The sequence below is a fragment of the Urtica dioica genome, chromosome 7 (genome assembly GCF_054948205.1).
Source record: "Urtica dioica subsp. dioica isolate 48M chromosome 7, U.dioica_male_clone48M_v1_H2, whole genome shotgun sequence".
NCBI classification, from domain to species: domain Eukaryota; kingdom Viridiplantae; phylum Streptophyta; class Magnoliopsida; order Rosales; family Urticaceae; genus Urtica; species Urtica dioica.
The window spans coordinates 39,132,130-39,148,489 of record NC_142762.1 but is presented as its reverse complement, the minus strand read 5'-3'; the positions used below and the strand labels follow the sequence as shown (position 1 = coordinate 39,148,489).

Genomic DNA, 16,360 nt, shown 5'->3' with positions numbered 1-16,360 from the left:
TTTTAGTTAACCTTTTGTTAATTTTCTGTTAATAGCCACAGCAATCTATTTACAGTATGTTAAAAGACGTGAATGACCTCAAATAACACCGGTCAAATTCCCGCCCATTATTTTCAGCCTATTAATTTAAATGCAAAACAAATATTCGGTCATAACTACTCGCACAAATTGAGGGAGGATTTTATTCGGTATTGATTTTAAATCCCGGAAATCAAGGGAAGGTTGTGGATTAACCGAATATACCCATTTGAACACGCCATTTTTCTTCATTTTGTTTACCAAAAAAAAAACAAAAAGATAGGAAGCTGAGAGAAAAAAAGAGAGGAAGACGAGGAAAAAATTGGAATCATCGGACGAACGACGAACGACTAACGAAATCAACGAGAAAAGGTATGTTTGTGGCCGATTTACTTCATAGTTAACACAATTTTCTCATAGGGGTGTGTTTGTACATGATTTTTTTTTGTTTATGGGTTGTTCTTCTTCGGTATGAGATGGTTTTTTCCGTTGAAATTAGGTTCACAATCCGGGAAAAAGAGATGAATTGCATTTCAAAATCGGAGGGAAAAAATTGGTGTTCGCGCGCGCGCTCTTCCCGTGGCTCCACAGCCCCAACGCCTACATGTGGAACACCATGATTCGAGGTAGTTACATGGCCGGGATTGCAAAAGCCTGCGAGAAGGCTCCAACGCCTAAGGAAGATGGGTCGGTGATTTGCGTGACGAGGAAGATGAGTTTCAATGGTTATTTGGTTGTACAGAATAAGATGATTCGTTTTTGTTCGGATGGTGTATATTCATGTAAATACAAAGCATATTTTATTCGTGTAAATAAAAAGCATATTTACAGTTTATTGTACAGTATATTCGTGTAAATACAAAACATATTTACAGTATATTCATTGTAAATACAAAGTATATTTACAGTATATTCGTGTAAATAAACTGAAAAAAATTCTGGAAATATTTTGGACGTTCTAAAATTATGAATATATGGAAGACAAAATAATATCCATATATGAAGAATATATTTACAGATTTTATCCATAATGAATTGCCATGAAAATAGAAACTAATTAACTAAAGTCAACGCTGAAAACTTCCAAATACACGTTAACAATAAAAATGCATTGGAAACTTTCAAAATCTGCTGGAAAATTCAAATTTCAAATTTGAAAATTTCCCTATTCGGTTTCAATATTTGATTCAAAATTTTTTTAAAAAAAAACTGCCTAATTAAAATGGCGGCCGAATTAAATAAGGGCAAATGTGTAAAACTAATTCAATTAATAAGATGCCACATAAGCAAGATGGCTATTTACGGAAAATTAACGAAATGTTGGCTAAAACCAAATTGCTAGTGTTTAAAATGGCTACGTAGCCAATTATAAGGGAGCATAATTGTAAATATCATATAATTTTGTGCTAAAAACATATAAATTGATAAAATTTTGAGTTAAGAATTATAATTTAAGAAAGTTCAGAGTGCCCCCAGCCTTCTGAGACACGATCTTTCGAGACCCCCTATCTTTCGATGAACCACCTTCTGAGGCACGATCTTCCACTTCGGTCTACTGAGACCCCCTTCTTTTGAGGCGAGTCTTCCAGGGCCCTCGCCTTCCGAGGCATCACCTCCTTAGACTTTTTCGAGACCCCCGCATTCTGAGGCATTGCCTTCCGAATAATGGTCTTCAGAGACCCCTGCCTTCCAAGATATGTTCTCCAAGACATTTTCTTTCGAGGCCGCCGCATTTTGATGCACTGCTTTCTGAGACACGTTTGTCCAAGACCCCCACTTGAAAGACGTCGCCTTCAAAGGCACGATTCCCCTTGTTGCTTGAGGCGACTCGTTTGAAGAATAACCTCCCTAGTCACCATGCTTGAAAAACACTTGGCACCAAACATAATCTCAAGCCACGAGGCCAATCACAAACAGAGTTCAAATAAGCGTCACGAAAGCAACAAAGATTCTCGCACAAGTCACTCGAGAAATTGATGACCCACTTACCCAAAAACAGTGTGCAAGTGCCCAGCCTAAGGACTCAACCAAGTGGGTCGAACCTTCCTTGGACCAATGTTTGGCCCTTGTGGACATAAGGTCCAACCCTAGATCGAACCGGACTTTAAGTGTAAGATATATTATTCGGCATTACCACTAATCCTACTAAATTTTGAACATGAGAACCTTAACCTTTCATTGGTAATCGAATATCCATTTATAAATAGGCTGAGTTTACAAGAAAAATTAATCAAAATAGTATATAAGATACAACACCGAATTTAATTAATTCCTAACACAACATATCAAATAGATATTAAATAAAATTCTTCTAGAATTCGGACACATCAGTCCGCCCAGGCTCGTTATTCAGCCCGTTGGGTGCCTCCGAGCTTCCCTTATCAATTTCGCTGGTAAACCCTGCTTACAAATATGTCCATAAAAATTTTCCTAATTCTAATACAACTTAAACAAAAAGCAATTATGTAAAATACGATAGGGCAATGAACTTTACAACAATAGAATAAAACCCAAGTTCGGATGGAGTGCACTTGTTGAATCTCTGCGGGCAAGTGGGTTACTGCTGAAGAACTGTAGCACTGGTGAGGCTGAACATATCAAGTTAGTCTTGATTCAAAACCGAGACAATCTGTTAAGGTCAGACGACATTCAGGGCACATCTAGCAGTGGCCTAGGGCAAGAGGATAATACTATGATTTTTTAGTAAGATTGGATAATTTGACAAACCATTTGTTAACTTCATTACCTCGAAAAATGAATTGAAGTTCAGACGCATATGTTACAACTCGGGATTCGATCTCAAAACAGGAGCTTTGTCAGTCTTTCATTGAGTTTAGTCTCCCTTCTTTTGAGAGAAACTAAACTTTTGGTGATTGATTATTTGCTATCTTTTTCATTAATTCAGGGTCTCTTAAAAAATAGACCTAGGTTTACAATCTATTAGGCCGAGTCCAAAATCATAACCTTAGTTACATAAATAAAACCTTAATTAATTATCTAAATTCGAAATAATAAATCCTAATTCCATAATTGAAAACCCCTAATTTCCCAAAATAATAACCCTAGATACTAAATACGTACATTACTCCCCTCTTAATCTTTGAGCTTGTCCTCAAGCTCAAACTTAAGAGCCTCCTTGACTAGTAACTCATTGACACCTCGTTTCGCTGCCAAGATCCCAACTCAAATGTTGTTTAATCATTTGTTGGAGATTGCAAAACCACTTGTGCACCATCTTGTCCCACTAGCTCTCGCTCGCCATTAACCCCATTATGCAATCTCGTATGGCTGACAATGTATTCCCTAATCCTTAATCCCCTGTGTTTTGGGTTTTGGTTTCGTGTGTCGAGCAAAACCCTAAGCCTCTTTATCTTCTAACACCGTTTGCAGCCCCCAATCCCAATGGGTTGTTGTTCCCTATCACGCCTGACCAACAACGTGAGCCCCCGGAGACATGTTCTTCCAGATTTTGGTGTTTTTGTCCTTTGCCGCCAACTTTCATATATGGATTAGAAATTTTCGGCAAAGCTTGTGTCGCAACCGCCGACCCAGCGTTCTGCATCGTCTCGTTGATGGTCAGGTTGTTGTTCAGTCCAATCAAAAACACCTCCACGTGTGCCTCCACGGTCGTTAGCTTCTGAAATTGCTTTGAGATAACCCCCATGAAGAGCAGCTCTAATACCAAAATTGTTACAACCCGAGATTCGATCTCGAAATGGGAGACGAGCTTAGTCTCCCATCTTTTGAGAGAAACTAAACTTTTGGTGATTGATTATTGGCTACCATTTTCATTGATTTAGGGTCTCTTAAATAGATATAGGCTTACAATTAATTTGATCGGGCCCAAAACCATAACCCTAATTACATAAATAAAACCTTAATTAATTATCTAAATTCGAAATAATAAAAAACAATAATTTAAAAACCTCATTGCAAAATATAAAATCTTAATTACAGAATTGAAAACCTCTAATTTTCCTAAATACTGTATACGTAAGAAAACGCCTGCGACTCGTTGGCTTTTGACAAGTGTGCTACTTCGCAAAATAGTACAACGAGTTTGATCTCTTGTCGAAATCCTGAACCAAGTAAAAAGAGCGAACATATTCGGAAGTGGATGTCTGAGTTTGAAAAATCAGTAGTTTGGCTCAACACCAAAATAAAAAAAGAAGGCATCGAAACTGAGGAGTAATATTTGGTTCAACCAGAACATGTACCCAAGTCAATTATACGATGGAGCTCAGATGTGTTTCCACCGTTTTCTTGGTTTTCGATTCTTTTCCATAATACTATCAAGTATTCTTGGTAAAGAATGAATGTCCAAGAAAGATTGTGAGATTAATGCTGACAAATACCGGTAAGAAATTACACACAAAACAATGATTTTGGGCATCCACTCAATAAAATTATTCAAGCAGAAACAGAACAGGGCACAATTAAAATAATAAATCGTATATCAACGAGGGCAAGAAAAGGATGAGCCCAAAGCCCAGTAAAGGAAACGGGGTTTCCTGATATTATGTCCGATATATACATAAATTCCCTGGACTGTATCAATAAACCACTCGATTTAAAATCTCCGTAACATTTTTGTAACAGGCACAATGAGCATAAAAGCAAAAATTACAAGTGCCTTATTACGCTTTCTCTCACTGTCTACTCTAACATCAAACAAAACAGTTTGAATAGTAGAGAATTAGAACCACATTTTAACTTGCTCAATAAAACAAAACAGTTTGAATCGTAGAGAATTAGAACCACATTTTGAATTACTCTTGATGAAATCCCACAACTTCAATAAAATCTTGAGAATCCTGAATGTGAGCTTGAAGAACATTCCATTGCGATTTTATAACATCCGCCTAAAACAATAAAAAGAACTTCAAAACCATAAGATGAGTGTATCAAAACTCACTTAGACAGAATCCTTCAAGATTCTAACAGATCAACCCTAGACAGAAACAAGAGCTCCAAAATGGGAAATCAAATATGAGGTTGTAAACAAAGTTAAGCCACCGATCAGGTTTACATACGTGAGGAAGAATAAGGAAGGGTAGTTCGGGTATTAGCCCTACGTTACTTAAGAGGGAACAATCTGATTGCATTGGTGATGTAATTCGGATGGAGACCACTTTCTATTTTGGTTTTGCTTGTACAAAAGAGAATAGAAGGGGAGAGGAGATACTCATTCCTGAAGAGTATTATTGCCCAGAGGAAAATAAAACGCCAATACCTGTTATATAAAAATGAAGATTTCTAATTAAGAATGCCATACGCTCTCTAATGCGCCACATGGGTCTGACTCGTTGCCGTCTCTGTTCAGCTATGGAACCATTTAACCGATCATTGCGGCAATTGGACAAATCTGTGTGATCTTGGTGCATCGCAGAGGCCCGTGATTTCTCTAATTCCATTTGTGTTCGTTTGAGCTGCAACAAAAATTGGAAGACCCTTGTATACCTGAAGAAAATTATTTCGCGCAAAAATAAATGCCAATTATCCATTTTTGAAATCCTTTTTTTTTTCCTTTTTGAAAGTTGAGATGATACTGCAAATATATGCTCCAAAGACATAAGATGGATTCTGAAGGGGTAAATAAGAAATTTAACTTTGCTTCCACGAATTTCTGTAGTAATCTTACTTAGACAGCATTTCTTGAGTGAATCACAACTGTAGCAAACAAATAGTAAGTGTACTCAAGAGCAATCCCATTCCAGACATCAAGGACTGTTTCTCAATTAATACCCGAGTTTCTACTGTTTAGTAAGTCACCTTGGGAGGATTTAAGGGTCATTCCAAGTGAAGGCATCCGAGAATGTACAGAATGGTACTAAATCTTATTTTGAGAAAAACTTGGCGTTAATTCATACAAATGTATTCACTCTTAATTTAACTTGAAAGAACGAAACATGGCTCTAACCGCAAAGATACTCTTGAGAAGTAATATTCTTTACTGCGGCCTCCATTACAATTAGTTCCGATCAACATAATACAATTAGTTCCAATTGACTTGTATTCCAAATACCTTTGTGACGTCATCAAAAAACCAACTGGCCGGTTGATAAAAAAAATTATGAACTAGAGACTTTTTTTTTGTTTTGTTTGGGGAGTTCTTTTATACTAGTCTTACCAGCTGGAAATGAACCATAAGGTTGGCTTCAGTAGTTGACTGGTGAGGTGGTAATGCCAACATATCTCTCCTGTAAGCTACTCTACAATTTTTATCAATGTCGGTAATCTAACACACCTTTGAACGCAGGTCTGCAACTCGGGAACTCCACAATAGCACCGTTCGTGCAACAAGTTAAGAAGTTGGCCACCACGAATATCACCGCTCTCAATCTGTACAATGAGCTTGTGCAAAGAGGTAACCCATTAAAAAAAGCCAACTCAAAACACCCACAATGCAAATCACAAAAAAAAAAAATACAATAAATCAACTAACAACACACACTATATCAAAATCATCAGAATCGACTGCGAACCTTGTTGAGGCTCTGAATGACTGGCCAAGAGCGGGACAGTCTCGGCCAAAAGCCTCTGACCTGTATACAGACAGAACCTCGACTTCCCTTGATTTACTCTCGAAAGCTCCGAGACCGCCGTCAGAGGACTCGCGTCGGTGGATCTTATCCAGCTCAGATCCCGGGACTCGGTGGCGAATCGGTCGAGCTCTCTCGGTAGTAAAACCTTAGCGCCGCGATCCTCTCAACCAGGTCCCTGAATTACTCAATTTAGCATCATCAGTCAAATGTTGCTTTGGAGAGACATAGGTGTACCGTGTAAGGTTAGGGTTTATGAGTACCTTTCGCTACGCTGAAGGAAGGATATATCTGGAGCGAGTTTGAAAGTTGGTTCTTCGTCGTCGGAGTGTAACGAAACGCTGAGTGACTTACCATGGTCTCTTCGGCCGATGATCACATCGCCGGTGTAGCCCAGAAGTGCAAGCAAAGCATCGTCGTAGTGGAGAGAGAGAGACTGTTGTTTGGGAATGAAAATAAATCGGAATCTTAGTACGATTATGAATTAAAGGTACGAGATTTTTATAGATAAACAGAAATCTTCTCACTAAAACCCGAAAGTACCGGCGTGCGAGCTCCATAAGCGCAGAAACTCGAACTCGATCGATCTCTAATCGTAGTGATTGGATTGCCGCCGAAACATAATCGACTTTTTTTGGTTGACGAAGACAAAGTTTGGGTCACGAACGAGGGTACGTTCTCCGACGAGAACAGTGACGAAAACGAAGCTTGGGTCGCCCATGTTGTAAAGCATTTGCGGCTTCGATCGAAAAAGGAAAGCCAATAAATATTTGGGGAGAATAAATTGGTTATTCGGCGTAAAGATTAGATGGCCGGAGAAAATATTAGGTGGCCAGAGAAATGAATGGTATTTGATGCAGAGAATGTGCTTGAATATTGTTTCAAATACACAAAAATATTTTATTTGTTTTCTAACACCAATGGGGATAATTTTAGAAAAATAAAGAGAAATTTATTAAGCTAAATTTAATAGTTTTTTTCTCGACGGCAACTAATTTAATAGTTAAAGAAATATCACTAATTAACTCTTTATTTAGGAAATATCTCAAAATTAACTTTTTATTTTTATTTAGGATAAGAACACCGCTCTTTTTAAATTTAATTTTTTAAAAATTTCATTTTGAACTCTATCACTAAAGAAAAAAGTAAATTTCATCTAAATTTATAGAAAATTATCAAAATTAATGAAACAGAGTCTTATAAAATCGCGGTTACAAAAATAGTCGATGTTGCTTTTAATTCAAATTAATTTTGATTAATTACGATGACTTGCAATGATATTAAAAGCTCATCGAAAATGATCGGAATTTATCATAACTAATCAAAATTAATTTGACTTATAAGCAACATCGACTCTTTTTAATCTTTTAAAATGAAAATAAATAAATAAATAATTCGACATGTGTCTGTCGGAGATCGTTGGAGATCATCGAAGATCGTCTGAGTTCGTCAAAATCCATCAAAGTTCGTCAGAATCCATCAATACTAAGAATGAGACAGCGGAAATGATTAAAAAAATTATAGTTTAAATGATGGGTCAATTAAGTCAGTAGTCCAATAGCCCGCAATCCTTTAAAAAAATAGTCAAGGTTTCATTTTAGTAAAAAATAGCCCACGAGGCCGAAGTTAATTAAATTAGTTTCGGCCTGATTGATTATTTTCTTGATTAATGAAATTTTGGATAGAATCTTAAAAAAATTAGGGAATTCGATGGTTGCAACAAATTCTTCTTTAAATTATTTTAGGAGTATTTTTGTCCGAAATACGAGCAAGAGTTCATTTTGAGATATTTCTTAATTGAGAGGTACATTAATGATATTTCTCTAATTATAAAGTCTAGTTTAAGACATTTCTTAAAGTAAATGGTTACGCAATGGAATGGTCCATTCTCTATAGTATATGATAGGAATGAAATTGATGTAATGTATATTCTATTAAATGATGATTCTGGCGCATAAAAATAAGCCAAATAAAGTAATTAAGAGTTTTAGAATGTATTTCATTCTACTCGAGCCTATTTTTATCCAACCAAACATGCCCTTAGAATTAATCTATGCATTTATGAAATTTCATCGAACCAAATATGTGAATTGCACAGCAAACCAATAAAATGATCACTTTTAAACAAATAGTGGCAGAGAATATAATAAAAAAATAGAGATGGGACTAGCGACGACTCAATAATCGTTTACCCGTTTGTTATCCGATTTAAAAAGGTCGGATAATACCCGTTCGAAATATATATGATTACGGTTACAAAAAATCTTTACCTGATCCGTTATAATTATTTTTAATATTTAAAAAAAAGAGATAACTTTCAACCATTTAAATTGTTTGTTTTGTAACTATGATTTTTAATTTGCTTTAGTGTTCCCACTTTAAATTATATTTTAACTCTAAATTATAGTTTATAATTTATATTTAGGCGTACTGAGTAATTTAAATCAACGGCTAGAAGGGAAAAGAGGTTAAGGTAAATTTAACATTGGCTCTACGTTCAATTTTTTTCGCTCCAATAAGCTCTACTTATAAGTATATTTAATTTATTTTCAGACAATAAAAATACTGCGGAAGAAGGGAAGCTAAGCTATTCTTCGGAAAGAACCTAAATAAATCCATATCCATAACATAGTTAATAAGAAGCACCTCTCCTTCAACTTGCATCATGCGCCACGTGGTTTTTTTTTTTTTTTTTTGCCATTAACCTTTGATTTTTTATTTTTTTTTTTCGGCCCTTGACCTTTGAATTTTTATTATTATTATTTTTTCCCGACCCTTGGCCTTTGAATTTTTTTTTTTTCAACACTTGTCTTGGCGGCTTTTTTTTTTTTTTTTTTTTTTCCAGCCCTTGTCCTTTATTTATTTTCATTATTTTTTTTTCCAACCCTTAGCTTTTGATTTTTTTTTTCAACCCCTATCCTTTAAAAAAAAAAAATTCCTCCCTCATCAACATATTTTGTATAATTTTTTTTCCTCCCTCTCCCATCAATATATTTTGTATAATTTTTTTATGTATATTATAATCATAATTACTAATACTATATTAATAACATACATTATGTATATGTTTATATATATATATTATTTGAAAAACTATACATAGATTTTATATTAATAGATTTTTTTTTTAACCCTTATCCTTAAAAAAAAAAAAAAAAATTCCTCCCTCATCAACATATTTTGTATAATTTTTTTTCCTCCATCTCTCATCAATATATTTTGTATAATTTTTTTATGTATATTATAATCATAATTACTAATATTATATTATACTATATTATCTATGTATAGTTTTTCAAATAATGTATATGTTTATATATATATATATATATATATATTATTTGAAAAACTATACATAGATTTTATATTAATATAAATATAAGGAATTTTTTTTACTTTCTATTTCTCTATATCTTTTTTTCTTTATTTTATCAAAATTTAACTTCAACTTTTATTTAACTAATTTTTTTTCCCATTATAATCATAATTACTAATACTATATTATACTCTATCAATAACATACATCATTTGGATTATATGTTTATATATATATATATATATATATATATATATATATAATATTTGAAAAACTATGTCGTATTTATATTATACGTAGATTTTATATTAATATAAATATAAGAAAATTTTTAATTTTATATTTCTCTATATCTTTTTTTATTTATTTTATCAAAATTTAACTTCACCTTTTATTTAACTAAATTTTTTTCCCCATAATACTTTTAAGAAATCTGACAGGTAGAAAAACATGCAGTATTTTGTAAAACTTTTAATCATACAAGAGTTTTTTTTCCCTACTTTTTGTTATTTTTAAAAAATCATTGACAACAATTTTACTAAATTTAATTTAATACAATTAAAAATCTTCACCTTACTTTATTTTCCTTATTTTTATTTTCCACATTTTGTTTAAAAACAATCATAATTTTTCTAACTCGTGCAACCGCGTTGTTAGAACTAGCAAATAAATAAATACATAAATAAAACACCCAAAATATTAATAATAGCAAAGCCCTAAAATTATTCATGAGATTTGTAACTAACTGGACCACTTTAAACATGTGATTTTGGATCTAACCTATATTTGACAATTTTTAGGGATATAGCTAAATGGCTTATGTGTCAAAGGTCTGATTTGCCTTTATTTATTAACAAATTCCTCAATTTCTTTCTCTTTTTTTTTAAATAATTTTTTGTTTATCAAAACTTCAAAAATTTGTAAATTTCTCATACGAACTTGAAATTGAGTGATTTCAGATCTTACAAATTCGTGGCGTCGAGATCTTCAAAAATAGACCCATTGTGTTTGATGAAAAATTATATTTATGTCGATAATTTCAAAAAATTTCAATTATTTCCATATTTAAGGTAGTAACGTGATTTGTCTACATCTATGGTATTAAATATGATTTTTCATCAAACACAATGGATCTATTTTTGAAGATCTCAGCGTCACGAATCCATAGGATTTGGAATCACTCAATTTCGAGTTCATATGAGATAAATATGGTTTTTTGAAGTTTTTATGTAAAAAAATGTAATAAAAAATAGGAGAGAGAAAATGACGAATTTGTTAATAAATGTAGGCTATTTTCTTAAAAGTTGTAAAATATAAGCTAAAAACAAATTTTATAGTTTCATTTTGGTGCTTAATTCGTTAGCAAAAGAAATATAAGCCAAAAAAGACTTTCTCTGAATTACCAAACGCCCCGCTAAAGAACTAGAACACATGCGATAGGAAAGACGAATGATCAAATCGGATTTCACTTTCAACGGGGCGTTTGGATTTCAACTCAGAATCTAGAAACAGTCAGAGTTTGTGTTCTGATATATAAAATTTATATATGTAAGCGTTTTTTTTTTCTTTTTCCCCCTTAAATTATTGTATAGGTACACAATTAATTTAGGTTAATATCATCGGTACACCGATCGACCGAATCGGAATCGGAATCGGAATCGAAGAAAGAAAATGGACAACATAATGAGCAAGCTTCGGAGCTTGGACGCGTATCCCAAAATCAACGAGGATTTCTACAGCCGTACTCTCTCCGGCGGCGTCATCACCCTTGCCTCCTCAATCGTCATGCTCTTGCTTTTCTTCTCCGAGCTCCGTAGGCTTTCCCTTCTCTCAGATCTCAAGGGTTTTTTTTGTGTTCGATCTCTTGTTAGAACACTGGCTTCTTTGCAATTGCTGTTTGAATTCTAATTTTATTATACTGAATTGGTCCATTTTGCTATCAAGCAATGATTTATTTTTTTTTTTAATATTTGAATTGTTTTGGTTTTAGAGTTATATTTGCACTCCGTTACTGAGACGACTCTCGTGGTAGATACTTCAAGAGGAGAAACCCTGCGTATCAATGTAATGCTCTCTTTTTTTTTCTGTCTAATATGCACTGTTCTTCATTTAATTTGATAGAATTCTGCTCAAGGGAATTTGGGGGCTAAGACTTGTTTTTGAAAGGGACATTTCAATTTTATATCTCCATAAAATGCAGTGAAAACTACATTTCATGACATCATTGCAACAAGATAAATTATTAGACTTTAAAATTTATTAAGAAATGCTGGGAAGGCTTAATTCAAAAGCTTCTGCTGTCTTATTTGATCCACCGTAGTGTCATGTGGGATGATATATATCATATTGCCCTTATTTGAATTCTCAAAGAAGCTCCACATTGCACTTAAACTAATTAAAACTGTGTTTTTTTTCCTTCTTTTTTATGATGGGAAGTGCAGTTTGATGTCACCTTTCCTGCGCTTTCTTGCTCCATACTCAGTCTTGATGCTATGGACATTAGCGGAGAACAACACTTTGATGTGGTATGTTTCAAATTCTTGAATCCAAGTGTTGTACTCTTAATTAGGAAATTTGAAAATCTTTGGTACAAGTCCTTTCTTCCATTGTCTGTTTTGGGTATGACCGGTTGGGGTACTTCTATAACTGCAGAGACACGACATAATAAAAAAGAGATTAGATTCGCATGGCAATGTAATTGAAACCAAGCAAGATGGGATTGGCGCACCCAAGGTACTCGATATTTCTTTAATTTTACATTTGGCATCATCTTTACTTTACTGATATGTTTACACCCTCACATGTTGGTATAGTACAGTTTTTCCTTTCAGTTTCCTTACTACCTTGCAAATACTCAACTGTTGTGTTCTGAAATTCAATTATTGGAAGTGGCTTTATAGTTATCCTAGTTTCCCGTTCATGAGAGTTCTTAAAAACATTTCTCCCTCTCCCCTTCAATGGGCTTCTTTTTGAACTGATCCTTACCCATATATGATTCTAGCGGAGACATGAATAAATACGTATATTTTTTTATTATATGATGCATGATCGTAGTTTAACGTCATGTGGTTTAGAAAAATTCTATTTTTCAGTCTGGTACTTAATATCCTTCACTGATTTCTATATTCTTTCAATTGCCTGAAGTCTTTCCGTTCTATGATCTATGTCCATCCCCGTCTAGTTTCTTTGGTCAAACAGAGGTTATAACAAATAGAGTTAAGAACCATTGTTTCTGTCTGCTGTATATTCTATCTCATTGCGTTGATGATGATTCTTCTCGATACAGATTGAGAAGCCTTTACAGAGACATGGTGGGAGGCTTGAACACAATGAGACATATTGTGGTTCCTGCTATGGTGCAGAATCGGTATGCTTTTTTTTTTTTCCTTTCAATTTTGATGCATGCTCTTCCATGCAGGTTCAGGTGCAGTGTTTGACTGATAGAAAATACTATCGGTCTGTATACCAGAAAACATTAATAAATACATAGAACGGAAATTTATTTATGAAAGTTGATGCGTATGAGTATGTCAATGCAGAAAGTTTTCAAATTTAGTTAATTGAGCTTATAAACTAAAAAGGTTTGTCTGATGTGCGGGTTGATGCACGTCCCAGTTCAGATTCAGACTCAAAAACTTGGAGCCAGTGGATGTCTCTCACCTGGGCCTCGTGGGCAATGCACACGGAATAAAAAATAAATGGAAAACCAAAGCTTTTTTTAAAATTTAAAATGAAATAAAAATATCAGTATGTTCTGCTTTTTTTTTTTTTTATTATTATTATTGTTATTATAGATGTTTTCATGTTCAAACTTCTGCAGATGGATGACGAATGTTGTAACAATTGTGAAGAAGTTCGTGAAGCATACAGGAAGAAGGGATGGGCATTGACGAATCCAGATGAGATTGACCAGGTTTAACTCTGGGACTTATTTAGCTCTGAAAATGAGTTGCTATTCTGCACTGATGTGATAGCGATACCATAGCCCCTTTCACCATTATATTTCTACCATAATTTACGAAAAAGGATGTTTTTCTGTTTTTTTTTCTAGGAAATTGGAAAGTTGATCTATATTTTAATTTATTTTATTCTTTCAAAGAATCATGTTCATCTTAGGTATCACAATATTACATGTTTAGTTGGGCAAAAAAAAAATATTGCATGTTGAGTTGTTTACGTAGATTAAATTTATCATGTAGCTTTATTTACAAATTTTGTGGAATCACTATTGATTGAATTTAATAGTGATATAAAGTATTATTTCTTATTGAACTAAAATATTTTCTACATTTCGCTGCATGTAGTGCAAAAGAGAAGGCTTTCTGCAAAAAATCAAAGATCAAGACGGTGAGGGCTGCAATATATATGGATTCTTGGAAGTTAATAAGGTTGCTGGAAATTTCCACTTTGCACCTGGGAAAAGCTTTCACCAATCAAATGTTCATGTTCACGATCTATTGACATTTCAGAAGGATAGTTTTAATGTAAGTTATCATTCCTGGAAACCACAATTTTGCTTTATGTATATAATGTTGTCTCATTTTTAAGAGAAATCCATTGCATCCCTTTATATTATCTCCTTAAAAGCTCTTTCATGCTTTAAAATGTCTTCATTTGTATATATATATACATTTTGCTTCAAATATATAATGTTCTCATTTTTAAGAGAAGTCCATACCCTTTAAAGTATCTCCTTTAAAGCTCTTTCAAGCTTTAAAATGTCTACATTTGTGTGTATATATATATATATATATACACACACATAAATATATACATTTTGCTTCAAATATCTGTATAGATGTTACATGGGCATAAATTATACCTTTTTGTTATCTGACACTAGTCTTCAATGAATGACAGATAAGTCACAAGATCAACAAATTGGCTTTTGGAGAATCTTTTCCGGGTGTCGTAAATCCCCTTGACAGGTTTGTTCCTCTCGTTCTCATTTGATTTCCATGGTGGTTGTGTCGTTGTCACTTGGCGTTTTCTACTTGTGATAATGTTTATACTTGAACATAAGTTTCATTTTGTAATCTCAGTGTAAAGTGGACTCAAGTAACACCTTCTGGAATGTATCAGTATTTTATCAAGGTTTTTCCTCTCCTGGCTTGTTCTTTCAAAATTCAAAAGAATAACCATTCGGAGCATCAACATAATCAATGTTCATCACAATGATTTTTAGGTTGTTCCGACTGTTTACACGGACTTGAGTGGACACACTATCCAGTCAAATCAGGTCTCTCTCTCTCTCTCTCATGTGTTTATGTTTGCATTATCTATCACATGGAAAATGACTTATTGGCCATTGGATTTTTCAGTTCTCCGTGACCGAACATTTGAGATATTCAGAAGTAGGCAACCTTCAGTTCCTTCCGGGAGTATTTTTCTATTATGACCTTTCTCCAATCAAGGTGTGCTTAATATTTTTTTTACATATTTTTTATTACATTCTATGCTGTTTCATAGTATTTTCCAAATAATCTCGTTTTATGATTGTATTATCTCTGCGTTATGAAAACCACCGGTTTCAATCCACAGGTTACTTTTACGGAGGAGCATATTTCGTTCTTACACTTCCTCACGAACATGTGCGCTATAGTTGGAGGTAATTGTTATCTCAATTATTTAAAGGCGTTCTTGTGTAACTTTGGTTGTTGAGCGTGTTTTTTTTTTTTTTTTTTTTTTTTTAATTCTTTCTTTTTAATGTCGTTATTTGGCACTTGTGCAGGTGTTTTCACTGTTTCTGGCATACTAGATTCTTTTGTATACCATGGCCAGAAAGCAATCAAGAAGAAGATGGAAATCGGTAAATTCAGTTAATTTATGCTCGCTTTTCAAATATGCATGGCGGGTTGCAATTCAGTGGCCTCTCGTGGATCATTAATCGAAGGGATGAATGTAACGGTGATTAGAAGGCTTAGGTATCTCTTAAGGTCGCGAACTAAAATTTTGTCTCGATATCTGTTTGATCACTGAATTAGGTTTGAAATTGTGAACCTAGTTCGCCAACGGCCTGAACTCTTATATCAGTTCGTCACCACTTAACTGATGTGAATACCTGTTTCAGATTTAGACTTCATTTTTCGAGAATTCATACAATCAATTGGAACATCATCAGGAATAAAACTAGGGAATCTGAAAAAAAAATTTCTACTTTAATGGAAATAAACTATTTAAAGTAAGAAAAGAAAATGGTATCCTTAACTTTTATAAATACTGGAGAACTTCGAGTCATAGTGTAATTAATTCATGTGTGCTATATGTAGAGACGAAAATAATGCGAGCTAATACTAGTGTAAATAAAAAAACATATGTTATCATTTTTAGTTGCACAACAATTTTGTGGTTGTAGTTTAGTCTGGTGGTAATATCATACTATTATCTATTTGTGAGGTGCAAGGTTCAAATCTCCTCAAAATGGAGGTGGTGTGATATTCCAGATTGAATTATAAATTACATTTTTTTTTACGCAATTGATCGG

General features: G+C 33.7%; 1 protein-coding gene and 1 pseudogene across 2 annotated transcripts; one reads left to right on the top strand and one right to left on the bottom strand.

Moving 5' to 3' along the window:
- Positions 1-4,455: 4,455 nt before the first annotated feature.
- On the bottom strand, positions 4,456-7,399 carry LOC149391436 (gamma-tubulin complex component 4-like; annotated as a pseudogene). Its single transcript, XR_016300007.1, has 6 exons — positions 7,088-7,399; positions 6,824-6,996; positions 6,504-6,738; positions 6,266-6,407; positions 5,294-5,478; positions 4,456-4,880 (listed from the first exon to the last, which is right to left on the bottom strand). The product of XR_016300007.1 is annotated as a gamma-tubulin complex component 4-like (transcript).
- Positions 7,400-11,234: 3,835 nt separating this feature from the next.
- LOC149391435 (uncharacterized) lies at positions 11,235-15,969 on the top strand. Its single transcript, XM_089620537.1, has 13 exons — positions 11,235-11,689; positions 11,867-11,940; positions 12,318-12,401; positions 12,529-12,609; positions 13,163-13,243; positions 13,697-13,789; positions 14,181-14,360; positions 14,737-14,804; positions 14,919-14,970; positions 15,062-15,115; positions 15,198-15,290; positions 15,418-15,484; positions 15,608-15,969. The coding sequence occupies exons 1-13, from the start codon at positions 11,548-11,550 to the stop codon at positions 15,697-15,699; spliced, it is 1,161 nt and encodes a 386-aa protein (XP_089476663.1). The 5' UTR covers positions 11,235-11,547; the 3' UTR covers positions 15,700-15,969.
- The last annotated feature ends 391 nt before the right edge of the window (positions 15,970-16,360 follow it).

What these genes read in the sequence shown, in the direction of transcription:
- LOC149391435 (XM_089620537.1), top strand. Translation starts at nt 11,548, where the DNA reads ATGGACAACATAATGAGCAAGCTTCGGAGCTTGGACGCGTATCCCAAA. An exon ending in ACACTATCCAGTCAAATCAG is followed by an intron (nt 15,116 to 15,197) that starts GTCTCTCTCTCT and finishes TGGATTTTTCAG; the next exon opens with TTCTCCGTGACCGAACATTT. An exon ending in CATGTGCGCTATAGTTGGAG is followed by an intron (nt 15,485 to 15,607) that starts GTAATTGTTATC and finishes GCACTTGTGCAG; the next exon opens with GTGTTTTCACTGTTTCTGGC.